The sequence below is a fragment of the Spironucleus salmonicida genome, chromosome 4, assembly GCF_000497125.1.
Source record: "Spironucleus salmonicida strain ATCC 50377 chromosome 4, whole genome shotgun sequence".
Lineage (NCBI taxonomy): Eukaryota > Fornicata > Diplomonadida > Hexamitidae > Spironucleus > Spironucleus salmonicida.
This window is the reverse complement of record NC_090599.1, coordinates 761869-786810: the sequence shown is the minus strand read 5'-3', so window position 1 is coordinate 786810 and position 24942 is coordinate 761869. Positions and strand designations below refer to the sequence as shown.

The window sequence follows — 24942 nt, the reverse complement described above, 5'->3', positions numbered from 1 at the left end:
ACTGACTAATACTATTTGTAATCATCACACTATATTCAAATTCCTGAAGTAAGCAGCGCACTGAATGATCAAGTCACGCTTAGGAAATGCTGAGAAGCGCGTTATTTTTCGTTTGGAGTTACCTGAATTCCAGCACATTCCTTATATCAGTAACACTAATCGGCCGTTGCCGCAAATGTTAATCGGCGGGAATGCGCATTCCAGAGCGCAAAATCTCGTTTTCAAGCTGCGGAAATTCCCCTTTCTGCACACGACGCGCCCTCTCGCGTTTGGAAGGACCTGCACTCGTTAAAACCGATATTTGGAGTGGAAAATAGTTTATTATTATTATATAATATTAAATGTTTTATATTTTAAAGAAATGGAAATCGCTGCAGGCTGCGGCTTGTGGCGAATACCGCCAGTGATACCTTGCTGAGGTGCGCGGGAGTTCTATCTTGTTATAGCTGAAAATCGGTGCTGCTGAAGTTTGCGGGATGTAATAATTGCAGTTTTATCGTCTTGCAGTGCGCGATCGAGAGAGTAAGTAGCTGGGCTTTGACGCTGAAATTTTTAGGTGCTAACAAATTAGAGCTCAAAAACCAACTTCGATTGACAGTGTGTTGTTTTAGAAGAAAAGCTTTAATATTCTATATAGTCAGATTTTAAAAATTGGTTTCGCTGCAGATTCGGTGAAATTGTTCGATGCGGTTTAAAACTTAAATGGACAACTTTTCAGAAATCGTTTAGTATAAGGATAATAAGTAATATATTACAATGCGTTTTTTCTGGTATGTTAATTATAGGATGATACATAATTTGGTATATTTTGTAAAAAATTATTCTGTAAAATAGATAATAATGATATAATTTTACTCGAATACACAGTCGCAACAAAGTATACATTAAGAAAGATGTTAGTATATAACAATATTATTTGACTTTAGTTAAAAAGGATTATTGTTCTAGCCTTCTCATGTTAGATGAGGTCAGCTCGTGTTGAGGTAAATAAGCAGACAGACTAAGTTAATTTTTTACGGAGCCTAGCAATGAGGTGAATAACGAAGAAGTCTTAAGCTGCATGGTACCAATTGGCAGAACTAGTGTATATACAATTAGAATTGGTCCAAATGAATTTAGATCAGAATTTATAGTCTATAATGCCTTTGCTAATGCTAATATAACTCTTCAACCAACTATTGGATCTTTTTCATAAAACGCTAGTAGTTATGTGATTTCCTCATATGAAATAATGTTTCTGGATAATTATTTAATTTAAGAATCAGTGGTGGATGACTTTGTAGTTGTTATATATGAATATAATGGATGTGTTTCTAATCCATCTGTGTCATATGAGTCGTTTGAGTCTATCGTAACTAAAATATAAACAAATCCCAATTGCACGGTAACTCCTACATCAGATCTAATGTACTATATTCTATTGCATGGAAGTATTATTTAATAAAAGAATATTACGAAAGATAAGTATGATTTTTTTAATTTCAATTAGAAGAACTAGATTGTTTAAATGGCAGTGAAGAACAACAATAACTATGTGTATCTTCGACCTTATAAATATCTGGAGACAATTTTATAATTATATAAGTTTCAATTCTTATTTCTAAGACAATTACTACCAAAAATAAATATATAGATGATTATGGAGTATAAAAAGAGGAAGATATCACATTAGACTTTAATCTAATTTATTACATTTCTGTATCGAAACGCGAAGTTTATGATGTATGTACTAATTCAGGCACTGTTGCATTTTTGGATGGATATATTTATATCAACTAAGTTAACACAATATCATTATTTAATTTTGAAAAATATGATACTTAAAATTTTAGGGTAAATGTATCAGAACTAGCTGATGAAAGTGGTAATTTTTTTAATTATGATTCTATACTTAATTACCATTTCAAATAAATAATTATCTTACTTGTGAGACATGGAAAATTTCTGAATATGATTCCTAATAGGAATATGAATATGAACTCGATTAAGTTAAATATTACCCTAGTAATATGACTTAAGGAATATCATACAAACTATAAAATAAAGGGAAATATTTAGGATCATATCGATTTAATCCCACACATATTCCAGTAGGTGATGCTAATGTTACGTTGACTGGAAATTAGCTTTGTATTTAATTGAATAAAGTAATAAAATCATCAAAACATTTGATTCAATAGACATAAATATTAGTTAAAGTATTTAAGCATTTAATAAACAACAGATTGAATTTAGTATAAATGGTAATATATAATTCCCATCTGAGGACAATATATATTGCTATTAAGTATAATAATAGTATTAATTAATGCTTGATATGTTTGGATTTGGTAATTATTTTGGTATAGTAGCTACTGAAGTACATCTCTTATCCCTTTCAGGTTTAGAAGTAATAGTTCCATATAATGGATTTTGGGAAGGATGGATATTATTATTTGTATCTTTTACTATACATAGTGTGTTTTTGACTGTGGTAATTATTTAATTCAAGAAAAAATGTAGAAATCATTCTTGATATATCTCCTGAGTTATCTTATGTCATTTCAATATAATTAAATATTTGTATAAGTTAAAAATTACTTAAATTTAACATACATTAGATTCTATTGTCAGTTCTTTCAAGATTTAGTATTTATGACTGCTAATCATAAGAATTATTTAAAACGCGGTTAATTTTATACATAATATATTTTATATTTTAAAATTAATATTAAACATTTACCTTAACTATCTAGTTAAGTCTTTAGTTAAATAATGTTTTAAAAGTAAGTTACAATAAATATAACAGAATATAAATAATATTTAATAATGAGTTCATAAAGTAATTAAGTAATATTTTCTTAGAAAGAGTATTAATATATATAGTTAATAACAAAACAAGTTCTTAATGAAATTTCTAATATTACAAATAATAATCTCATTATAATTTGCAAAAATGAATTTATTTAAGACAGATGCAACACTATTAGGCGCTTATGATGATCCCATGTTTCGACCTAATTTTGCAGTTCCTTATGAATTAGGTTTAAAGTATAAAAAGAGTTCTTAATTAACCATATGCAAATCTAAAAAGTAAATAATCATACCTATTACAAAAAATATCATTACACAATAAATTTACTTTTTCGTTACTCTCAATCCAATTTAAAGATATGATGTTCCAAAGTATCTTGAAACTAGTTTATTCGCACAAATTTGGGCGGAGGGAATACGTTATGGCCGAGATCTATTTGTGTTATGCATAATGAAAAACTTTAAAAGGGAAAAGAAAAAGGACTAAAAGCAAAGAATATCGGAAGAATAAATTGGAAATGTGATATTACATGTAAATAGAACGAAGTTACGTAATGTTGTTAAAAATTATGATTAAATTGAAGAAGAATAGTCATAAAGATTAATTGATGAAATAAAAATCAGATTTTAGATGGTTTTTGGAAATGGATTTTATGAATATTGGGTTACTTTACGTTATTAAGTAAGTTAAGTGTTCGAAGTATACACAAACATGCCGCAGCCGATTCAGATTATTATGGAGTTGGTTGGCACGGTGTTACTAGAGTTGTAGTTCAGATGAGTAGATAGTACTAGTATCACATCACAGCCGATTACTGTATCACGCTCACTGCAGGCAGAACGGCTCCGCGGCCAGGAGCTCGCGCTGGATGGTGGGCACGAAGCCGGCCTTCTGCTGCTTGGCGCTCGTGGCACGCGTCCGGGGCCGCGGGGCGAGGTCCTCCACGCGCATCTCGTCGCGGAAGGCGCCCCGGCGGAAGCCCTTGGGTCTGGGGGCCTTGCTGGTCGCTGCCGCTGCAGGCGGTGCCGGCTTCCCCTTGGCGGACTTCGCCCGCTGCCGCGCCTGCTTCGGGGCCATGGTGCTGGTGTCAGCTGCGGAGGACGCCTGCTGGGAGCTGCTGTGCAGCACCATGTCGCTCAGGGGCGCCGCGACCGGCACCGGGGGCGCGAGGTCCGAGAGCACAATGGAGCCCTGCAGCTGCCGGTACACCCGCGCCGTGGGCTGGGGCTGCACGGACCGCCGCACGCTGAAGGCCGCGGAGGCGCCGAGCCGGGAGCCGGAGCGCTGGAGGAGGGACTCGTTGAGCACCTTCGCGACGACGTCCATTTTGGGCGGTAGGCTATTATGCGGGTATTACCAGTCCGGGCGAATTGCACCAGCTGCCTTCACTTCACGCCGCGCCGGTTGCGGGGCCGGCTCTGCTGCACGAGGTGCGTGGGGAAGCCCCGCCGCAGCGCGGCCTCGCTGCTGATGTTCTCGCCACCCTCCTGGCTCTCCCTAGAAACCATGTACGCGTGGATCTTCCGCTCGTAGTCCAGCGGCTTCTGGTTCAGGTGCAGGATGTTCTCGTTGTCGATCATCCGCTTCTTCGCCGTCTTCCCCCTCCTAAAGGTGGCCTGCAAGGCGGTGTCCGGGCGCTGGGAGCTCTCCAGCACCTGGGTCTCCGCAAGGATGGGGTGCGGGGGGTCAGGGGCGCGCAGCGGCTGCCCCTGGTGCTGGCTGAGCAGAAACGAGAAGGAGATGGACTGCGCGTAGGCCTGGAGGTTCTGCTGCGCGTACTGCGATTTTGCCGTAGGCATTTTGGAGCGGGAGGGCGTTAATTTAGAGACCGAGAAGCGGCGAATGTGGGCTGACCCCGTTTTCTAGCGCTTCCAGCCGGGGACAACGTGCTGCCGCTTTGCTCGCCCCCGAATCCCGACTTACGCCAAACATGAATACACCTCACCTCACGCCCACCAGGACGAACAGGACCACCAAAATCACGCCCAAAAACGTGAGGTTTATGATTTGATTTCGCAATTCCACTCCCTCCTGCTCAAGCGCCTGCCGCTCCTTTTCCGCCAAATTCAGCTCCTTCTTCTGCTCGAGAAGCGCCCTGTTGGCCGCGCTGAGCTGCTGCTTGAAGGCCGCGAGTTTGTTGCCCTGGCTCACGAGGAGCTGGCTCCTGAACGCGCTAACGGAGGCACCCAGCGACTCACTAACAAGTATCACATTGCTGGCCAGAATTTCAGCAATTTCCCTATTATTATGTATAAAGTATCAAGTGTTCTTCTGCACCTTCCCACCAAATTTATAAGATAAATCTCTAGAGCATCTTTGCAGTTTCCTGCAGTCAGAGCTCAAATTTTCGGATTTTGAGTTAAAATTACAAATATTGATAGTTTCCTCTTAGTTTATTCAGATAAATATTATTGAACTGATATAACGAGCCAATTTGTGATTTTTTATATCAGCTTTAGTCATAATTTACTTACAATTCTTCACTTCGTGCCGTCGCCTGCTGAAATTTTTCTGGAATTTAATCGTCAAGAAAAACAGCGAATTCCAGAGAGGAATAGAAGGAAACGTGTTTTTGAGTATATTTCGCTGATTAGTGTTAATTGAATTATAGAAAATGATATAAAGACTGTGAAATGGTAAAACGAGTACTTCAAAATTTCGATTTTTCGGAGTATAAGAGAAGGACAATTAAATCAAAATTTAGGATAATACGAAGTGAAAGAAGGAGTTTTAGTAGTATTGTTGATAATAAATTATAGTGATGATAAAATGGTGGTTTAATAATGAGATTTGGGAAAAAATGAAATTTATGGTAAAATATTAGTTTTTTGGTAATAAGTACAGCAAATGGGCTGTAATAACGCATAGTAAGTTTATTTCAATACTGTTAGACATATTATTTATAAACGGGAGAAATGCGATACGGAAATAGACAATTAAATGAGAGGATTTTGTGTTAATATGCGTTTATCGTCAAATTAACTCGATATCGTCCGGCTATGAGTAAATTTAAATGATAATCCGCTCCATTTTGACTTTTTTAAGTCTCAGAATCCCTATGTTTGAGATATCCAGAAATTTCTTTGTGATTGGGACTGCATTTAGATAAATATAAATTTTTTAATCTATTTGCCAACGAAGAAATAAATAGTATTCATAGAAATCTAGTTTTCCAAATAATGACTGAAATTGAGTTTTTAAGTCTTAAATATAGAGTTTTCCAACACGATTAAGTATTTATTTCTCATTATCAACAATATGAGTGGATCTATACTTTTGAAAGCGAACCGTTACAACAGGAACCTCTTAAAAATCAATATACTCTTAACGTTTCTTTTCTCTACGAAAATTTTTCTAAATAGAGAGTAAAAGTTAATCTCTACCAAAAAACAGACATTCATACCAGATAGTTTTGAGCTACGTACCTTCTAATTCTTTATATCTTTTTTCAGTGTTCAATGGTTTAAAAATAGGCTGTAAATAAAGCTAATTCTGTGCTTAAGATGAATTTTCAGACAGGTCTTAAAGCTAACATTCAGAAATATTTTTAAAAATATCTTATCTACTCATAGGCTTGTTTGGAATATTATACCTAGGTATAATGCATCCTTATGATTTCTACCTAGCTTTTAATAGTGTAAATGACTACAAAATGTTAGTCGTTGATTTGGACTATTTTTACATTGTTTATTTAAATTCTATTTATTATTATATAATACCTATATTTTTCTTTCCACTTCATCATGTTTGAGCCGTCGTCCTCGCCAGAATAGCTTACATATGTTGACATATTCGATACTAGACTACAGTTACTTGCCAACGATTCCTTGTGGAGCCATATTTTGTTCAATTCAGCAATTTAATTGGCCGAATTCATACAAAGCAATACCTTACTTTTCAGAGATAAAACGATCCTGGAGCTGGGATCTGGTTCCGGGCTGCCCGCAATAATAGCGTCCCGCTTCTCCAGTTAGGTCGTAACAACTGACTTTCCGAACAAACAGATATTAAATAATATAAATTATAATATAATAAATAATAATTCTACAGCAAAAATTTTTCCGCTCCTTTGGGGTAACCATTTGGACTAAAAATTCGAAGTCATTCTCGTGTCCGACTGCATCCAAATGGTGCAGGAACACGCAAACATTCTACAAACGCTAAAAGAGAGTTTGTCACCGAATGGCACCATTTACGTAATTTTTTAGCACCATTAACCAGAGAAGAAAGCTAGCATAATGACGTTTTTTGAGACCGCCAGGAGCGCTTTTGACTGCGTTTTCGTTAGGGAAATCGAGTGCCAGAGGCAGTTTCCGGAGGACGACGCAATTTATGAAAAAGACGTTAGACAAAATTGCTGGCTTTGGGAGCTGACGTGGAAAAAGTGAATTTAGTGAATAATAAAGGTTTGTTAATTTTCAAAATGAGCATTATTATATCAAAATTAGTGATATAAAAGTTTTTAGTTTCTTCGGTTTTTGAGCACGAAATAAATTACATAGTACAGTTACAAGAACTGGCTTAAGAATGGAACACATAGGAAGTGAAATACTTTACATGCTTGACACAATGTATCATGGGAAGCGTATGAAGGAAATTTACTTTTAGAGACCTCCAATGTCATGTTTATTAGAAGAAGAATTCGAGAAAGACTGCGGGCAATATCTTAGCTTTAAAGATAGCAGAATAACTAAAAAATATAAGAAAGTTCCCCCTTATGTTTTGATGCAGTGAGCTTCGTAAAAATTCATTTTTTCATATAAGAACGCAAACTTTCATAAACAAATAACTCTAGGGCTATTATAAGTTCTTATCCATCTTACCAAATTATAACATAATAGTCTCCAGGATCATATCGCCCAGCAAGTATCTTTTTAATCTTTTCCTAACATGTAAAGTCAAAATTATATGCTTCAATAGAATCGCTAAATATTAACTCTCTAGTATCCCATAAATAAAAATTTAAAACTCCTTCAAAAATTGAAAAATACCCTGCCCCATATTCTCCTTATATGAAAAAGTCACATTTATTAAGTCCGTTAAACATTGCTTGTAGTGGGTTCATTTCAGTCTTAATTTCATTATTCAATAGAATTACAGAGTCGTATGCTGCCTCTTGAAGTTTTAAATCTAAAATAGACTATTTGTAGATATCATTCAATTTTTACGCCTCATAATCATTTTAAATCATTTCTAAATCATCAATAACTAACTTTTCGTCAGAATCCATAGGATCCTCACCATTTATCTGATCATCTAATACCTTTAATTATGCCATAGTTTTACGTAAATTAATAGTATTTGAAATATTTTAGTGCAGTTTTGTTGTTGTAGTAAAAGATTCTAACTGTTCATCTAATTGAGTTTTCTAAAGATAAAGTATCTTCATTTCTTCTGAAAGTTTTTCAGATAACTCTTATTTGTATGGAAATTCGACCTCATTTAACTTAGTAATTGGCCCTATGTAATTAGAATAATAATCACTGTTAACAATGTTACGAAATGAGCCTAAATCTGACATTTTGTTTATTAGTAAAATGTTATAGATAATATAATATATTATTTTTTTATTAACAAATATAAAATATAAAATTTTCGAGAGAACTTCACAATCTATATTTAGTTTGATATTTGATTTAACAATGATTATATATAATTTATTACTTAATCAGCTTTCTCCGCTTCAATAAATGACCAATATAGAAATTTTAAATATTATTGATTCAATCCCAAACTCTTATTTCTTTGGACTATCAGCGTATAATGTTATATAAAAATAAATTATAAACTTGAAAACATTCTCTAAAATAGAGCGGTATTAGTAAAAAAATGATTTTTCATAATGTAAAAAATGGGTGATTGAAATAATTTAGTTTATGCCTAAAGATAGATATTACTAATAACTGAAAATAGTAATTAATTTAATTGAACAGAATTAAAAGGAAATAAAGCAGAAGACTATAATTAATACAAAAAAGAACTGGAGGTCTGTGATTGGAGTAGCTGCTGCTGCAATAGCTCTGTTTTGGGCCAGCGAAGAATTTTTATGAAATACAATATTTCACTTAGAAACCATAATGATTCCAAAACAGCAAACTATGACTGAAAATATAATACTTACTATATTTTCATTATTCTATTCAATGGACTCATGATTTGACTCAGGGGTAAGTTAAAGTTAGCAAGATTTTTAGGATATAATTGACATTTTTGGTGTTGAAAATTCTATTTATTTAGGCTTTATATTTAAGTAACTTACATCGTCAGTTTCAATAGAATCAAATATATTGCTTATTGACTCTACTTTCTCGTGAATAATTGAATTCTAGAGAGATTATGATAGTAGTGAACCTGACAAAGACATTGAAATCGGTTCACACTAAACAGTATCATCAAAATCTTAGATAGTATCTGATATTTCATCATTCATAATATTAATAAGCTAAATCGGAGACCCTATTACGCTATTCTTAATTTATGATAATACATTTTATGCATGTATTAGCTCGTGAATTGAGTTTGTTGTTTTAAATTTCCGCAGTGACAGATAAACTTCTGTGGAGATATCTTCGCATTCCTTAAGCTTAGGATTCAAAAGTAGCTTTTTCGCGTTTAACAGCGAAACCGATAAACTCTCTGACATTTTGAATTTTGAATTATCAAGCGCATATTTTCATATAATAATAACAATATATAATAAACCAAAAACCTGTTTTTACCCGTTTGCCAATTTCGCTACGGCCCGAAACCGAGCCGTTTCAGCCTATTTACCGCATTATGCACAATTAAAACCGATCACAAAAGCCTATCGGCCACCAGAACTACCAATACAGCAACCAGCAGCAGGCTGTTAACGATTTGCATTCTAGCCTGCCAGCGCATCAGCTCCTCTATCGATTTTTGCTGCTAGGGCGCCTTACACAACGCCCGCGCTGGCATTTGACTAGCATTAGCAAAGCCATTTTTGCAATTTTTGCAATTTTTGACTGCTGCCAGACTCGGCCCAATAGGCGAGATTTAGGCCTCGTTCGGGCTCGGCGCAAAGGGCGTTTTCTAGTGCTAAACGGCCTTCTTCGTGGCCATCGGCGTCGGCGTGCTCGGGTTCGAATTGGAGCGGCCGAACCTGTCGATCAGAAGGTCGTCCAAAAACTGGTCCTCGCCGTAGATTTTAGGAGTGGAAAGTTGAATTTCAGGTGAATTCTCTCGCAAAATCGTGACTTTCTGCGCGTAAATTAGCGCATTTGCGAGCAAGGTGCGCTGGGGCGCCTCCGGCAGCGCCTTTACGAGCTGCTCGAGCACTGGCGCCAGCTGAGCGAGCGGCGGATTCGTGAGGTGCTTTTTAGTCGTCACAAAATTCTTGAACTGGGTGAACTACGGCTTGAAATGGTCGAAATTTGGCTGCGTGTAGAAGTACGATATGGGGATCTGGTCTAGTTCTATCAGCACATTGTTGGACATTCGGAAAGTGAAATATATATTTTTTAGCATATAATAATATATATTGCAAAAATTATAATGGCGGAAATAAATTTTTCTGCAACTGCTCGAGAAATTGACTTCAAAAAAATTTAAATACAGAGCCAGATAACCACATTGGAATTAATCAAGCTTAAGTTTTATCATACAGATAAATTTAATACAAAAATCAAGACTTTGTCCAAATCACGAGTATCAGAGCCGCTAGTTTACAAGGAAGATTCATTTGCAATGAATAGTTCGATATCTTTAGCAGATAATTCTTCATCTGAGCAAATGGATATGCCATGGTTATTAGAAGAAAATGCACGGCTGAAACTTATAAATTTAGAAGAAACTAGACGTGAAATTTAATAAAAAAACATGAAAATACAAGAAATTTAACAGAAAATCATAGATAGCGGCATTCCTTTAAAGCGTTAGATTTTAGAAAGTCTCATTGAAAAATAACGGCTTGTTTAAGTCTTGAAGAAGTGAGATGTATACGTATTAAAAGTATATATTGTATTTCTGCTATTAATATGATATAATTTATTCAAATAAATTTTAATTATAGCATATGCTTATTTATTTTTTATTTACGTTATTTTGATAAAGATTTAAAATGAAATAGTTTTAGGAAATTATTGTTAGGCCATGATAAATTATATAGTGGATAGTAATAAGAATAACTAGAATAAAATAAAATGTAATTGGATATATTTTCAATTTATTATTAATTAATACTTTATAGGGGAATATATATTTAATAAAATTTAAATACTAATTATACTATTAATTAGATGCTATCACTATTAAAGATTACATTATATATTTCCTCTACTAAATTACTTATTAGAGTAGATATTAAAATAATGTAATTTACTATTTCCGTGTTTTTTTATTAACTACTGTTATACTAAATATTACTTATATATTTTTTGATCAAAATTCTTTTATTAAATATATTAATTTTAGTATACCTTAAATTATTTTTAGACATAAAATTTTAACTACAATTATCCCATATTCGGTCAATTTATTTTCAATTTTTTATAATTATTTCTTTTTTTCGACAGAACTATTTGCTATATATAATTATAATAAAAAAAATTATACATGATTTCCATGATAACTAACTTATATAATTGTATAACAATATTTTATATCCCAATTTTATATAAATAGTATTGGTTTAATATTGTGGATAATTAAATTTGAAGTTTTTTAATCCTAATATAAGTACAAATTTTAAGTTTAATATTATTAAAAATGCTAGCAGTCTTAGGGTTCACATGTTAAAAGAAATCATCTAGGGTAGAAGTGAATAAACAAACTAATTAAGTATATTTCTATACACATCCAAGAACCGAGTTGAATGCAGAAGAAAAAATAAGTTGCTAAGCTCAATCTGGAAAGACAGGGATTTATGAAATAATCATAGGTTAAAATTAATTTAGATCAGATTTTATTGTTTACGATGCATTTAAGGATGCGAGTATTATACTAAACCCTTCCCTCGGTGCGTCAGCTGAAAATGCTAGCAATTATGTAATTGCATCTTATGGAATCTTATTTTTAGACAATGATCTTATATAAGAAGCTGTAGCTGGTGTATTGATGGTTGTTGTGTATGATTATAATGGATGCATTTTTGACTAGTCCATCTCGTATGAGACGTTTGAAACGATTCAGGTTAACTTCAAAACTAATCCAAAATGCATTATCACACCTACTGCAGATGTGATGTATGCACTTATATTACATGGTTAAGTAATTCAAACTCAAAACATTACAAAGGATGCATTTGATTTTAGTAAACTTATTCTTCCAGAGGTAAATTGCAAGGTTGGGACCGATGAAGAGAAAACCTTGTGTGTAGATACCTCCATTCAGATTTCAGGCGATAATTTTATAAACATTATTGTTGAGATAGTCATACCTAAGAAAATAGCAATTGAAAACAAATATACAGACGATTACGGCGTGGAGAAAACTGAAAATATTATCCTTGAATATAACTTGATTTACACATTATCTGTGTCCAAACGTGACGTTACGGTCACATGTACACTCTAAGACAGAGTTGCATTTTTTGAATCCTTTGCCTATATTGCCTAAATTAACGCAGAGCCACTCTGTAATTTTGACAGCTATGACACGCAAACTTTCTGGGTAACAGCCTCTGAGCTCGCAGATGAGACTGGTAAGACGTTCTAACTGCAGTTTTACACAGATTTTCCGTTCAGAATCTAGCGATACCTTACTTGCGAAACGTGGGAAATCTCCGAATTCAATTCCCAGGCTGAATGCGAGAAGCAGCTCCGCCTGATTCAGACCTACCCGGCTAATAAATCTGAGACAATCGTTTACAAGCTCTACCGGAAGGGTGAGTACTATGGATCGTACCGTTTTAACCCACTGCAGATCCCCGTCGGGCATGCCAATATCACGCTAACGGGGAATTAGATCTGCGTAAACATCGACAAAACTATCGAATCCTCGCGCTCTTTTGCTTCTATCGAAATTAACATCAGTCATAGCATCGAGGATTTCAATAGACTGAATTTCCAGTTCAGCGTTAGCGGAAATGTTCTTTTCCCGTCATAAGACAACGTGTACTGCTTCGAGGTCCAGCCGCAACATATTACGATGCTGTAAAGATTTGGTTTTGGGAGTTATTTTGGCGTCGTTTCGGTGCTAGGGCAAATGCTGCACTTGACTAATCTAGAAGTAATTGGTAAATACGACGAATTTTGGGAGGGGTGGGTTCTGATGATTTCAGCATTTGGAGCGGCCTGCATATTTGTAGTTCTGAGGTAGATTTACGCCAAAAGACACCCCGTAATGTATATTTAGGTGAATTGAGGTGAGGAAAGAATATTTTCTTAGAATGTATTATTATACATTTAAATTCAGATAATTTTTAAATGGAGCGAAAAATCAAATTCAATATAAAATTTATAAAATCATATTTTACGTTAATTCTGATAATTATCGAAAAATACCTCATTTGTTACAATTGGAGTGAAATTTTGAATTTGAAGCGAGTTTCAGCTTTGATCCTTTGCCAAACACGCCCTTCCGTAATTTTCTTTCGACCTCTCACATTTCTGGCGCCCAAACTTGAGAACCGACTCCCGCATACCATTAAGTTAGCCAGCCATACCTAGCGACTCGTATCCCTCTACCGGCTCAGCATTTAGCGGGACTGGCCATGCGCAGTTCAAGCAAATCGCCAATTGCAATTCAAGCGTCCCAGCACTTTGTAGCCCGCCGGTTGCAGTCAATTCGGAGTTCGGAATGCGGCGCGCAGTAATGCATTCTGGGACTTGCCGAAATGGAGCGATTCTCCGATTTCCGGAAAAGTGTAATTGCCTAACCATGCTGGAATAGCACACGTACTTTAACGAATGAACATCCCCAATTAAGCCCAGCTGCGCACTTTACCATCAATTTTTTAATGCCCATTTCGCTCGCCCCCAACCTTTCATCGACGAGAAATACGCATTTTTGCTTTAAAAGTCTGCCCACGCGTTTCGGAGTTGCTACCACGCGCTAGAGCGCAAACACGGCTTTCCGGAACTTGCTGCTTGGAATGCTTAATCCTGAAGCGCACGCTTAGAGCAAACGCAAATGCGGCGATCTGTGATAGAAAATGACTTTGTTGGGACCGTGCAGCCCATATTGCGCAGAAACGGGTGCTAAAACTGCAGTTTGGGGCGCCAGGTTGCGAGGGGCGGGTTCGCATCGGGGCCCAGGGAATGGGCCGAGGGTGAAAAGGGCAGAAAATCCCAGCGCTCGGGAGGGCTGATAAATAAGTTTCTGGGCATCGTTCCATTGCAGGGATTGGGCGGAGGCGATGCAATTTGCGGCGTATCGCACCGCCAGAGGGCCCAACCGGATTCAGTCTATAATACGCAGTATACAAGGTATCGCAGCCACTTCCTTTGCAATAATGCAGAAACCCGTGCAGGACGTCGTGCGCTTCTTCTCGCTGTTCTTCAAGCAGTCGCTCTCCGAGATCCAGAGCATATCCCAGGACCAGCTGCAGGAGCTCAACTTCAGCGGCAAGTCCGTGTTCGACGTGGAGGAGGTCCGCGAGGTCCTGACGTCCTTCGCGTCCCAGATCAACTCCCTCGTCAGCTCGGACCAGGAGAAGATCTCGAAGCTCGCGGGATCCCTCGCAATGCAGCTGATGTCGCAGGCCAGCGAGCAGTCGGTCGAGATCTAGCCCAAGATTACCGACCTCGAGAACGAGGCCCGGCTGAAGATGTTCGAGAAGGGCGTCGACAACCAGAACGCGACCCAGTTTAAGAAGGTGGACAACACGTCCCTCATCCAGAACGAGGGCCGGATCAAGGAGCTCGAGGCCCAGCTGCTCCAGAAGGACGCCGAGCTCGCGGAGGCGGGGTAGCTGCTCCAGGCCAAGGTGGACGCCGCGCCCCAGTACCAGAACATCGTCCGGATGATGAAGAAGAAGAACGAGGAGATAGAGGAGCTCAGGGACAGGCTAGGCGAGTGACGCAATCTGTATAGTTGGGCGGGCGTGAGTCGGCCGCCGGCGCTAGGTCGCTTCTGCGCATCCGCCGTACATCCTCCCGGTGCTCCGAGCCGCGCTAGGGCCCGGGTCTGGCTTTTCCAGCTGCGCCCCTTTCAGGGCTGGGGAGTACTGTCGTGCGATTGAATCTGTATTGCGCCCAGGGTGCGAGAATCTGGCCAGGCAGCAGTTTCGGGTTACCCGTGCCAGCAACTACCCGAAGAGCGAGGGAGCTATGGCAGTGGGTGTATAGGCAGCCATTCGGGCATGGCGTCATACTCCGAGGGCACACCCATGCGGAGAGCAGGACCATTCAGATCACGCTAGCCACCACAAGGAGACCTGGCGAGCCGCCCGCAGCCATGCCGGGTGCGTCGACGTAGCATCGCGTGTTGCTTTTCGCTCCCGCACGAAAGGTAGGCTGGATATTATAATCTGCCTATGTCCTTCAAAAACATAAAATTCTAGTATATACCCCTTAAATATGAAACCAGCACTTATGCGTTCTCTTTATAAATGTCAAGCACCCAAGCGTGTGCTGTAGTTGAAGAGAACTGCTCGGCCGGGTGTGCGGACACCGCTAACGGGAATCGTCAGGTGGTCTGCAGCGCCCAGCAGGTGCCCTGCGCGTTCAGGTCATACGCCTTCGAGCCCTTCGAATGCACCACAGCGTCTGGGACGAAGCTTACACCATGCCTCGTGCAGGAGGACTCGTACTTCTGCATCTTCGCCACCGTGATGACGGCCTGGAAGCCCATCTCGGCGATCTTGTTCGGCGTGGTCCTGGCGCTGTTCATCGTGCTGGTCGTGTCCACGTGCATCTGCTGTCTGAGGGCGCCCAAGCAGAAGAACGTCCAGGTGTGATTGGTTACGTGTCACTGTCCGAGGGCAAGTATCGGCGGCAGCTTCGGATATTATATGCATTCTGCGGCAATCGGAAAATGGACGCGCTGCAGGTGGGCCAGGCCACGATCGCACCGTACTCGAGCACGCCGTCGGGCCGCTTCGCCGGTCTCTCCCCAGTAATCCTGGACGCATAGGACGCCGAGCTCGTGCGGTGGATGAGCGGGGCGGAGGCCGGAGCAGGACCGCAGACGGAGCCGCAGAAGACGGTGCAGTTCGTGCTGGACGACGCCAGCGGAGCACCCGAGCCCGCAGACGCGAAGTTCTTCTGCTTCCAGTGACCGACTTCGTCAAGTAAAATATCCGCCGCTATCCCCAGTATACCGTATTTAGTCCCAAGGTACCAGAATTCAAAATGTACGCAGAGACGCTTCGCCGCATGCAGGAGGAGAGCGACGACTTCTTCCGCCAGGCGCAGCTGCTCCGGGCCAAGATTGCCGCCACCCGTGCCCTCGTGGCCCAGCTGCAGGGCAAGCCTGCGGGCGACCTCTACGCGAAGGCTCCCGCCACGCCCGACGCCTCCGCCCAGCCGCAGACCTTCTCGGGCGGGGAGATCGCTGGGTAGCGCTGCGTGGAGAATGTTGCGGGTGATGCTGCAGATACCGGCGCAGCTGCGCCCACGGGGAACGCCGGACAGCGCCGCTGGGCTGTATGCCTCGCGCTGGCGGTTCTAGGTCTGGCGGCCCTGTCCGTGCTTACGAAGTGATGAAAGTCTTTTGCTGTCGCGCGGGAGGTGCGCTTCGTGCGGTGAGGTGTGCACTGGGTGTGGGTCCAGGCCGTTCTCGCACAGCCGCCTGCATGGTCAGAGCCACCTGCCTGGGATGGGCAGCGGCTCACTCCTAGTATGCATGGCCTGGACGGGAATATTGTGATGGCCGGTACAGACTCGGGAGCACCAGAGCCCGCCGCTTCACGCCCGCAGAGAAAACTGAAATATCACTTCGCCGAGCCCAGCACGTGGCTGTTGGCGTTGAAGACCCCCTCGTTGACGCCGAAGCCGCCGCCGCTGATCTGGCTCGTCCGGATCCCGGTCAGGAAGTCGCTCGTCTCCAGCTTGGTGCTGATATCGTTGCCGCTGTGGTTGAGGTTGAGGCTCTGGCTGACTGCGAGCGACTTGAGGTCCATCAGCGGAGTCGCCTCCTCCTCCTGCACGAGGTCGTCCACCTGGTGGCCCAGGTTCTGGTTCTGGGTCTCGACCTCGACCTCGCCCTTGCATAGCCGGAGCTCCCACACCCAGCAAATGGTGCCGTACGTCCCGCGGAGGAGGGCGCTCAGGATAATGATGTTCGACACGTCGTAGGTCTGGCCGAAGAAGTAGGCCACGGCGAGGAGGCAGAGGTCAGAGAGGGCCGCGCAGCCGCTGAGGATGTAGCGGATGCGGTCGTTCTTGGCGCGCGAGAACGCCATGACGAAGCTGTAGGGCGGAACGCAGATCCCGGCGACCGAGGCGTACTGCAGCTTCGGCAGAATATTCACTATGGTCTCCACCTTCTGCAGCGACGGGGTTATCTGCCTGACGTACAGCGGCACCAGCACCGACGTGAACAGGAAGGTCACAACGGCGTACACGGTGCAGGCGATGCAGATCTTCCAGAGCTTCTGCCGCAGGAACGTGTGGATCCTGTCCATCCGGTGGTTGTTCTGGTTCGCGGCCGTGAAGCGCAAGGTGAGCTCCGCGAAGGCGTCGGTGGCGGTCTGCGACACCTCGCTGAGGATGACGAACGAGACGATGTAGATCGCCATCAGCTGGTCCATCTCCTCGGACTGGTATTCTCGCGAGAGCATGAGGTAGATGACCACCATGTTCGTCATCGGCCGCCCGATCGCGAACAGGAGGCCCTCGAAGAACTTGATGAGGATGAGCGAGACCAGCATCCAGCGGAAGGGGAAGAGCAGCTTCAGGTTGAAGAAGAGATTCTGGTACCGCCCGGACAGGAAGTAGAAGTTCGGGATGAAGGAGGCCGCGAGGGCTAGCTGGGGCAGCGAGAACACGGCCACCTGCACGTAGGTGAAGACGTCGATGGAGAACTTGAGCTACTGGGACACGATGACGAAGAAGTAGAGCGAGTAGCTCGCCATCTGCATCCCCGCCAGGACCGCAGCGCGCCACACGAGCACCGACAGCCGCTGGTCGGCCTGCAGAGCGGCCTTGATCTCCGGCTCCAGCGCGAAGTTGAGGAGGGCGGTGACGGAGAAGAACTTGAAGTAGAAGGGGAACTCGGAGTTGGCGTCGCCCGTGAGCAGCAGGTACATTTTGTCGGCCAGAGGGTACACGCAGGCCGTCGCGATGACGATGAAGACGGTGCGGACGAACATGGAGTACGTGAGGTGCGTCGAGGCTGCCTGGAGCTGCTGCTCGTGCAGGTACCGCTAGATGTAGAAGTAGGTCGTGGCGGTGAAGGCCTCGGAGAGGACCCCGAAGATCGCGACCATGAAGTAGTGCACGAAATAGATGTTGGCGGCGTCCAGCGGCGTCAGGTAGTAGGACAGCGTGAAGTAGTTTATGACCGAGACCGTGCGCGAGATGAAGATCGGCACGAACTCCGGAATGAAGTGGTGCAGGATCACCTTGTTCAGCGGGTCGGTGACCAGCACCTGCGCCGCGTTGAAGGACCTCAGCGACGACTGCACCGAGTACTGGGACTGGGTCATTTTTAGAGTATATTATACTACTGTATTTGGTACAATATCGTAGTATCTGGAAAAACTCGCGAACCATATATGCAGCACATAATAGCAGGCGCACCGAAAATGTACTACACGGGTGCCTTCTCCCAGCAGTTCGGCAAGGGCCAGGACCGCTTCCTCGTCCATACGAGCCCATACCGGGGGTACCAGCTGCTGGCCATCTTCGACGGCCACGGGGAGACCGCCGACGCCGCGAACTTTCTGCAGCGCAACTTCGCGGCGTTCGCGGAGGCGTCCGACTTCACGGACCCGGCCGCGCTGCAGCAGTTCCATCTGCGCGTGCTGGAGCTGGATGCGCAGTTCAACCGGCAGTTCAAGACGCGCTCCGGCGCCACGCTGTGCGCGGTGTTCCTATCCGAGCACGCGACGCTCGCGTTCAACCTGGGGGACTCGGCCGCGATCTGCGCCAGCAGGACGTCGAGGCAGCCGGCCCCGCTGTCGACGCCGCACTCGATCGAGCAGCCGCAGGAGCTGGCGCGGATCCGGCTCAACGGCGGCACGGTGGAGAACGGGCGCTTCTTCCCGGAGACGACGCAGGACTCGTGGAGCTTCATGGTCACACGGAGCTTCGGGAACGGTTTTGCGAAGGGGCGCAGCCTCACGGCCAGCGGCGACTTCTTTACCTCCAGGCCGGATTACGTCCCATGCAAGCGGGGCGGCAAGATCCAGCAGTTCACAGGCGACTTCGAGTGGGTTCTGTGCTTCTCTGACGGTCTGGAGGTGCTCAAGAACAGCGATATCTGCCACTTCGTGAACGAGCAGCTCGGGAAGTATGCGCTCACCCGAAACAACGAATTCGCGAACCCCAACATAATCTGCCAGAAGCTGGTGCATAAATGCTACGACCGGTGCCGCCACTTATCCTATATCGACGATATCAGCTGCTGCCTTGCGATCAAAAGGAGTGTTCTGGATATCCAGAAGCCTGTGCAGGTGCAACATATCCGTGCACCCTAGACGCGGTAATCTTTCTAGCGTAAACTATAACCGTTGGATTTCTGTGTATATTTCGATAGTTTCTAGCTTAATTTACGGTAAAACTATAATAAGTACCTTAAAATGAACAAGACCATAGATTTGATGTACGGTAGGGGGCAAGGAGACTTTAAGGACTTCTACTGCTGTCTAAATGATCACCAAAAAGTAGACATCTCAGCAGACTTCATCAAAAAGGAGGATCTAGTCCTAACGGCACTTAAGATGAAGTGAGGCTATAGTGGATTTCTCGGACCCTGATGCTCAGAATACGGTCCTAGAATTCAAGATACCAACAGGTATAACACAATATTCTGGGATTATGGTTTCATTTGGACAGTCTATTATTTTATTTATTGATTGTAAGAGAATACAACTAGATATTATGTGCAACACGACTGCCCATGTTTGTAGCATATAGCAAACATTAATGTATAAATAGTAGTATTATCCAATATTTGGCTGAATTAGCCATTTAAAATATATAGGTATCGACTCTTTATATAGCATATTATAGCAATTCGTTTCTAAACAAGATGCTATAAATATTGACCACGCTATATTCTGATTTTTTTCTGTAGCTGGTATATAGACTATTATGGATCTCTATATCGACTGTACTTAATCATACCAAGTGATATAGAAATAGATTGCAATGAATTAGCTGTTACTATATTATTCCCTTATTTTTAAAGACTCTGTGCATTTGGTTCATCTTAATATTTTTAAAATTACAAATAATCATCCATGGCATAATAATATATTTTTGAAAAACACTCGTTTAGCATCCCAAAATATGACCTTAAGTTTCTTAATTATGCTAAATTGTTTAACACTGAGTAATACTACTCCGCATTCTATATTAGCAGGCTACCAAATATGACGAAATTTGCAGTAAATAAAATACTTAGTAAAGGTATGTAGATGTTGCAGTTATGTTATCTTTGGTATAATTGTTATACTATTCCGTATTATAAGGCTTAGTTAACAATTTCAAGGATTGCGGGCTTAACGAATTAAAGTTGATTAAAAGATTTAAATAATATTTTTTTTGTATTTACAGTTATGAAAGGCCAATCTGATATTGGTAGTAAACCAACATGGAATATATTTGAGTAATCGGGATGTAGCCCAGAACTTCTACAAAGATAAGACGCTTCATAAGCCTCAAAATGAAGCGTACTTACATAATTTCTTTACAAAATTATCTAGGGTATATTTATGAAGGTGTTAACATGTTGAAAACTAGTAAGATCAACAACTATCAGCCTTATCTCCTGCCATACAAGAATTAATGTTTTTGTGTTTTCTTTCTAAAATAGTTTTTCGATACAGTCTTGGAGATAATTGTATTCTAACTGTTTATACTGAATTTTATTTTTAAAAGCTCACTTATGTTCCACAATTTACATGACGGTTTTAATCAAATCCATTATACTGTCTTCCGTATTTCTAGATTCCATATCACCTTAATTAATTTTTATATATTTGTTCCGCAAAGACGCAGCAGTTCGGCTTGAGAAGTAAGTCTTGCGTATGTAATTCCACTTGGTACCGTGTCTTTATATGCATTACAGAAGTTTATCTTCTTCTGTGTACGTCCAAGTATCTACCATTTTTAAGAGTTTGATCAAATTGTTAATAAACTATATAGTCCGTATTAGGTTTTAGTTTAACAGTTTCAAGAAACTATCGCCAGTAGTTAAATATTAGTAACAAATTATAATTTAGGGTTCACTTCATCTGTGTTTTCTAAATTTTCACTACTATGTAACAATATTTAAGTAAATCCAACAAATAGTTTAAAATTAATCAATTAAATATTTACAACTAACTATATCTAACAATTCCAATATTATTGATGTTATTATAAATCTGTTTTTTCAACATTATTCAATTTAACAATTAGTATCGGTAATTTTCATTATTTGATATCTTATATTATTAATAATATAAATTGCATTACTTCAATAAAACTATTACCATATGAATTTTAAATTTAATTTTTTTGAAGAATTAAAATGATAAGGCAAAGAAATAATTTTATATATATTTTGATCCAAGTATTTTATCATGATATGATCACAGAATCTTGCATTATATAGTAAAGATTTGAAGATATGTATATACAAGTTTTTAAATTATATTATTGTATGTAAAAATACTAATTACAAAACATCACAATAGTTAATTTGATAAATTACATTTAGATGTATTTGATTACTTGCAAATAATAGTATACGAATTTATAATAAACATTATGTTTAGTGTTTAGTTAGTTTGGAAGTAATTTACTGTTATATTTTATTAAAAAATAACATTGCCTTAAAGATTAGACTTTACTAAAATTAATTATAAACTTAAAGTTAATATATAATATAAGTGTGATTTATATTATTAATATAGGTTTTATAATTTTTCTAATATGAAACTTTATTATGTATATTTAAAAAAATTAGATAATTTAATCTATAAAATTATCTGTTTCTAAACGACTTTATTCAATAAAATAATTTTTTCGGTATTTTTATAAATTAATGTATTTATGTTAAATTATTATTAATATTTGATTGTGGTTTAATTTGAAATGCATGAAAACATTAAAAAATGATTACTATAATTACATTTTTGTTATAATATTAAAAATATTATAACCTTTGGATTAATCTTATAAAGTCAGTTATTTTCTAATATATTTTAATTCTGTAAACTTATAATAAATTGAAGTTTTATTATTTGCAAATAATTTATTATTAAAATAAAGATAATAAATTATGTTTTCACATAATAACTTATACTTAAAAATATTCATTTATGGAATTATAAAAACTAGTTAAAGATAAATTAAGCTCGTAATATTTAAATAAACTAACTTTAATATATGAAACTGGAAATTAATTCAATAATCATAATAGATAGATTAATATGAGCCACACTAAGAAACTGTTAAACTAAAACCTAATACGGACTATATAGTTTATTAACAATTTGATCAAACTCTTAAAAATGGTAGATACTTGGACGTACACAGAAGAAGATAAACTTCTGTAATGCATATAAAGACACGGTACCAAGTGGAATTACATACGCAAGACTTACTTCTCAAGCCGAACTGCTGCGTCTTTGCGGAACAAATATATAAAAATTAATTAAGGTGATATGGAATCTAGAAATACGGAAGACAGTATAATGGATTTGATTAAAACCGTCATGTAAATTGTGGAACATAAGTGAGCTTTTAAAAATAAAATTCAGTATAAACAGTTAGAATACAATTATCTCCAAGACTGTATCGAAAAACTATTTTAGAAAGAAAACACAAAAACATTAATTCTTGTATGGCAGGAGATAAGGCTGATAGTTGTTGATCTTACTAGTTTTCAACATGTTAACACCTTCATAAATATACCCTAGATAATTTTGTAAAGAAATTATGTAAGTACGCTTCATTTTGAGGCTTATGAAGCGTCTTATCTTTGTAGAAGTTCTGGGCTACATCCCGATTACTCAAATATATTCCATGTTGGTTTACTACCAATATCAGATTGGCCTTTCATAACTGTAAATACAAAAAAAATATTATTTAAATCTTTTAATCAACTTTAATTCGTTAAGCCCGCAATCCTTGAAATTGTTAACTAAGCCTTATAATACGGAATAGTATAACAATTATACCAAAGATAACATAACTGCAACATCTACATACCTTTACTAAGTATTTTATTTACTGCAAATTTCGTCATATTTGGTAGCCTGCTAATATAGAATGCGGAGTAGTATTACTCAGTGTTAAACAATTTAGCATAATTAAGAAACTTAAGGTTATATTTTGGGATGCTAAACGAGTGTTTTTCAAAAATATATTATTATGCCATGGATGATTATTTGTAATTTTAAAAATATTAAGATGAACCAAATGCACAGAGTCTTTAAAAATAAGGGAATAATATAGTAACAGCTAATTCATTGCAATCTATTTCTATATCACTTGGTATGATTAAGTACAGTCGATATAGAGATCCATAATAGTCTATATACCAGCTACAGAAAAAAAATCAGAATATAGCGTGGTCAATATTTATAGCATCTTGTTTAGAAACGAATTGCTATAATATGCTATATAAAGAGTCGATACCTATATATTTTAAATGGCTAATTCAGCCAAATATTGGATAATACTACTATTTATACATTAATGTTTGCTATATGCTACAAACATGGGCAGTCGTGTTGCACATAATATCTAGTTGTATTCTCTTACAATCAATAAATAAAATAATAGACTGTCCAAATGAAACCATAATCCCAGAATATTGTGTTATACCTGTTGGTATCTTGAATTCTAGGACCGTATTCTGAGCATCAGGGTCCGAGAAATCCACTATAGCCTCACTTCATCTTAAGTGCCGTTAGGACTAGATCCTCCTTTTTGATGAAGTCTGCTGAGATGTCTACTTTTTGGTGATCATTTAGACAGCAGTAGAAGTCCTTAAAGTCTCCTTGCCCCCTACCGTACATCAAATCTATGGTCTTGTTCATTTTAAGGTACTTATTATAGTTTTACCGTAAATTAAGCTAGAAACTATCGAAATATACACAGAAATCCAACGGTTATAGTTTACGCTAGAAAGATTACCGCGTCTAGGGTGCACGGATATGTTGCACCTGCACAGGCTTCTGGATATCCAGAACACTCCTTTTGATCGCAAGGCAGCAGCTGATATCGTCGATATAGGATAAGTGGCGGCACCGGTCGTAGCATTTATGCACCAGCTTCTGGCAGATTATGTTGGGGTTCGCGAATTCGTTGTTTCGGGTGAGCGCATACTTCCCGAGCTGCTCGTTCACGAAGTGGCAGATATCGCTGTTCTTGAGCACCTCCAGACCGTCAGAGAAGCACAGAACCCACTCGAAGTCGCCTGTGAACTGCTGGATCTTGCCGCCCCGCTTGCATGGGACGTAATCCGGCCTGGAGGTAAAGAAGTCGCCGCTGGCCGTGAGGCTGCGCCCCTTCGCAAAACCGTTCCCGAAGCTCCGTGTGACCATGAAGCTCCACGAGTCCTGCGTCGTCTCCGGGAAGAAGCGCCCGTTCTCCACCGTGCCGCCGTTGAGCCGGATCCGCGCCAGCTCCTGCGGCTGCTCGATCGAGTGCGGCGTCGACAGCGGGGCCGGCTGCCTCGACGTCCTGCTGGCGCAGATCGCGGCCGAGTCCCCCAGGTTGAACGCGAGCGTCGCGTGCTCGGATAGGAACACCGCGCACAGCGTGGCGCCGGAGCGCGTCTTGAACTGCCGGTTGAACTGCGCATCCAGCTCCAGCACGCGCAGATGGAACTGCTGCAGCGCGGCCGGGTCCGTGAAGTCGGACGCCTCCGCGAACGCCGCGAAGTTGCGCTGCAGAAAGTTCGCGGCGTCGGCGGTCTCCCCGTGGCCGTCGAAGATGGCCAGCAGCTGGTACCCCCGGTATGGGCTCGTATGGACGAGGAAGCGGTCCTGGCCCTTGCCGAACTGCTGGGAGAAGGCACCCGTGTAGTACATTTTCGGTGCGCCTGCTATTATGTGCTGCATATATGGTTCGCGAGTTTTTCCA

The 24942-nt window shown here is 40.3% G+C and overlaps 24 protein-coding genes across 24 annotated transcripts; 14 read left to right on the top strand and 10 right to left on the bottom strand. All coding sequences in view use genetic code 6, as the record gives it.

The window, feature by feature from the left end:
• Window positions 1-2935: 2935 nt before the first annotated feature.
• On the top strand, window positions 2936-3574 carry SS50377_23975 (uncharacterized protein; the record flags this gene model as incomplete). Its single annotated transcript, XM_067907838.1, has 1 exon — window positions 2936-3574. One exon carries the CDS (start codon window positions 2936-2938, stop codon window positions 3572-3574), a length of 639 nt encoding a protein of 212 aa, XP_067764812.1.
• A 45-nt stretch (window positions 3575-3619) lies between these two features.
• SS50377_23974 (uncharacterized protein) lies at window positions 3620-4120 on the bottom strand (the record flags this gene model as incomplete). Its single annotated transcript, XM_067907837.1, has 1 exon — window positions 3620-4120. One exon carries the CDS (start codon window positions 4118-4120, stop codon window positions 3620-3622), a length of 501 nt encoding a protein of 166 aa, XP_067764811.1.
• A 59-nt stretch (window positions 4121-4179) lies between these two features.
• SS50377_23973 (uncharacterized protein) lies at window positions 4180-4593 on the bottom strand (the record flags this gene model as incomplete). The annotated part of the gene is made up of 1 exon (XM_067907836.1): window positions 4180-4593. The coding sequence occupies one exon, from the start codon at window positions 4591-4593 to the stop codon at window positions 4180-4182; it is 414 nt and encodes a 137-aa protein (XP_067764810.1).
• A 43-nt stretch (window positions 4594-4636) lies between these two features.
• SS50377_23972 (uncharacterized protein) lies at window positions 4637-5152 on the top strand (the record flags this gene model as incomplete). The annotated part of the gene is made up of 1 exon (XM_067907835.1): window positions 4637-5152. One exon carries the CDS (start codon window positions 4637-4639, stop codon window positions 5150-5152), a length of 516 nt encoding a protein of 171 aa, XP_067764809.1.
• Window positions 5153-5191: 39 nt separating this feature from the next.
• Window positions 5192-5689, bottom strand: SS50377_23971 (Transmembrane domain-containing protein; the record flags this gene model as incomplete). Its single annotated transcript, XM_067907834.1, has 1 exon — window positions 5192-5689. One exon carries the CDS (start codon window positions 5687-5689, stop codon window positions 5192-5194), a length of 498 nt encoding a protein of 165 aa, XP_067764808.1.
• Window positions 5690-5767: 78 nt separating this feature from the next.
• SS50377_23970 (uncharacterized protein) lies at window positions 5768-6478 on the bottom strand (the record flags this gene model as incomplete). Its single annotated transcript, XM_067907833.1, has 1 exon — window positions 5768-6478. One exon carries the CDS (start codon window positions 6476-6478, stop codon window positions 5768-5770), a length of 711 nt encoding a protein of 236 aa, XP_067764807.1.
• Window positions 6479-6537: 59 nt separating this feature from the next.
• Window positions 6538-7182, top strand: SS50377_23969 (Nicotinamide N-methyltransferase; the record flags this gene model as incomplete). The annotated part of the gene is made up of 1 exon (XM_067907832.1): window positions 6538-7182. The coding sequence occupies one exon, from the start codon at window positions 6538-6540 to the stop codon at window positions 7180-7182; it is 645 nt and encodes a 214-aa protein (XP_067764806.1).
• Window positions 7183-7321: 139 nt separating this feature from the next.
• SS50377_23968 (uncharacterized protein) lies at window positions 7322-7528 on the top strand (the record flags this gene model as incomplete). Its single annotated transcript, XM_067907831.1, has 1 exon — window positions 7322-7528. One exon carries the CDS (start codon window positions 7322-7324, stop codon window positions 7526-7528), a length of 207 nt encoding a protein of 68 aa, XP_067764805.1.
• A 13-nt stretch (window positions 7529-7541) lies between these two features.
• On the bottom strand, window positions 7542-8315 carry SS50377_23967 (uncharacterized protein; the record flags this gene model as incomplete). Its single annotated transcript, XM_067907830.1, has 1 exon — window positions 7542-8315. One exon carries the CDS (start codon window positions 8313-8315, stop codon window positions 7542-7544), a length of 774 nt encoding a protein of 257 aa, XP_067764804.1.
• Window positions 8316-8331: 16 nt separating this feature from the next.
• On the top strand, window positions 8332-8844 carry SS50377_23966 (uncharacterized protein; the record flags this gene model as incomplete). Its single annotated transcript, XM_067907829.1, has 1 exon — window positions 8332-8844. The coding sequence occupies one exon, from the start codon at window positions 8332-8334 to the stop codon at window positions 8842-8844; it is 513 nt and encodes a 170-aa protein (XP_067764803.1).
• Window positions 8845-8855: 11 nt separating this feature from the next.
• Window positions 8856-9437, bottom strand: SS50377_23965 (uncharacterized protein; the record flags this gene model as incomplete). Its single annotated transcript, XM_067907828.1, has 1 exon — window positions 8856-9437. The coding sequence occupies one exon, from the start codon at window positions 9435-9437 to the stop codon at window positions 8856-8858; it is 582 nt and encodes a 193-aa protein (XP_067764802.1).
• A 152-nt stretch (window positions 9438-9589) lies between these two features.
• Window positions 9590-10252, bottom strand: SS50377_23964 (uncharacterized protein; the record flags this gene model as incomplete). The annotated part of the gene is made up of 1 exon (XM_067907827.1): window positions 9590-10252. The coding sequence occupies one exon, from the start codon at window positions 10250-10252 to the stop codon at window positions 9590-9592; it is 663 nt and encodes a 220-aa protein (XP_067764801.1).
• A 57-nt stretch (window positions 10253-10309) lies between these two features.
• Window positions 10310-10747, top strand: SS50377_23963 (uncharacterized protein; the record flags this gene model as incomplete). Its single annotated transcript, XM_067907826.1, has 1 exon — window positions 10310-10747. The coding sequence occupies one exon, from the start codon at window positions 10310-10312 to the stop codon at window positions 10745-10747; it is 438 nt and encodes a 145-aa protein (XP_067764800.1).
• A 774-nt stretch (window positions 10748-11521) lies between these two features.
• Window positions 11522-13117, top strand: SS50377_23962 (uncharacterized protein; the record flags this gene model as incomplete). The annotated part of the gene is made up of 1 exon (XM_067907825.1): window positions 11522-13117. The coding sequence occupies one exon, from the start codon at window positions 11522-11524 to the stop codon at window positions 13115-13117; it is 1596 nt and encodes a 531-aa protein (XP_067764799.1).
• A 62-nt stretch (window positions 13118-13179) lies between these two features.
• On the top strand, window positions 13180-13911 carry SS50377_23961 (uncharacterized protein; the record flags this gene model as incomplete). Its single annotated transcript, XM_067907824.1, has 1 exon — window positions 13180-13911. The coding sequence occupies one exon, from the start codon at window positions 13180-13182 to the stop codon at window positions 13909-13911; it is 732 nt and encodes a 243-aa protein (XP_067764798.1).
• A 296-nt stretch (window positions 13912-14207) lies between these two features.
• SS50377_23960 (Leucine zipper-containing protein) lies at window positions 14208-14774 on the top strand (the record flags this gene model as incomplete). The annotated part of the gene is made up of 1 exon (XM_067907823.1): window positions 14208-14774. The coding sequence occupies one exon, from the start codon at window positions 14208-14210 to the stop codon at window positions 14772-14774; it is 567 nt and encodes a 188-aa protein (XP_067764797.1).
• Window positions 14775-15056: 282 nt separating this feature from the next.
• Window positions 15057-15653, top strand: SS50377_23959 (uncharacterized protein; the record flags this gene model as incomplete). Its single annotated transcript, XM_067907822.1, has 1 exon — window positions 15057-15653. The coding sequence occupies one exon, from the start codon at window positions 15057-15059 to the stop codon at window positions 15651-15653; it is 597 nt and encodes a 198-aa protein (XP_067764796.1).
• A 77-nt stretch (window positions 15654-15730) lies between these two features.
• Window positions 15731-15973, top strand: SS50377_23958 (uncharacterized protein; the record flags this gene model as incomplete). The annotated part of the gene is made up of 1 exon (XM_067907821.1): window positions 15731-15973. The coding sequence occupies one exon, from the start codon at window positions 15731-15733 to the stop codon at window positions 15971-15973; it is 243 nt and encodes an 80-aa protein (XP_067764795.1).
• A 74-nt stretch (window positions 15974-16047) lies between these two features.
• SS50377_23957 (uncharacterized protein) lies at window positions 16048-16398 on the top strand (the record flags this gene model as incomplete). The annotated part of the gene is made up of 1 exon (XM_067907820.1): window positions 16048-16398. One exon carries the CDS (start codon window positions 16048-16050, stop codon window positions 16396-16398), a length of 351 nt encoding a protein of 116 aa, XP_067764794.1.
• Window positions 16399-16628: 230 nt separating this feature from the next.
• SS50377_23956 (Transmembrane domain-containing protein) lies at window positions 16629-18344 on the bottom strand (the record flags this gene model as incomplete). The annotated part of the gene is made up of 1 exon (XM_067907819.1): window positions 16629-18344. One exon carries the CDS (start codon window positions 18342-18344, stop codon window positions 16629-16631), a length of 1716 nt encoding a protein of 571 aa, XP_067764793.1.
• Window positions 18345-18413: 69 nt separating this feature from the next.
• On the top strand, window positions 18414-19589 carry SS50377_23955 (Protein phosphatase 2C; the record flags this gene model as incomplete). The annotated part of the gene is made up of 1 exon (XM_067907818.1): window positions 18414-19589. One exon carries the CDS (start codon window positions 18414-18416, stop codon window positions 19587-19589), a length of 1176 nt encoding a protein of 391 aa, XP_067764792.1.
• Window positions 19590-20743: 1154 nt separating this feature from the next.
• SS50377_23954 (Myb-like DNA-binding domain-containing protein) lies at window positions 20744-20971 on the bottom strand (the record flags this gene model as incomplete). Its single annotated transcript, XM_067907817.1, has 1 exon — window positions 20744-20971. The coding sequence occupies one exon, from the start codon at window positions 20969-20971 to the stop codon at window positions 20744-20746; it is 228 nt and encodes a 75-aa protein (XP_067764791.1).
• Window positions 20972-22361: 1390 nt separating this feature from the next.
• Window positions 22362-22589, top strand: SS50377_23953 (Myb-like DNA-binding domain-containing protein; the record flags this gene model as incomplete). The annotated part of the gene is made up of 1 exon (XM_067907816.1): window positions 22362-22589. One exon carries the CDS (start codon window positions 22362-22364, stop codon window positions 22587-22589), a length of 228 nt encoding a protein of 75 aa, XP_067764790.1.
• A 1155-nt stretch (window positions 22590-23744) lies between these two features.
• On the bottom strand, window positions 23745-24920 carry SS50377_23952 (Protein phosphatase 2C; the record flags this gene model as incomplete). Its single annotated transcript, XM_067907815.1, has 1 exon — window positions 23745-24920. One exon carries the CDS (start codon window positions 24918-24920, stop codon window positions 23745-23747), a length of 1176 nt encoding a protein of 391 aa, XP_067764789.1.
• Window positions 24921-24942: the final 22 nt, after the last annotated feature.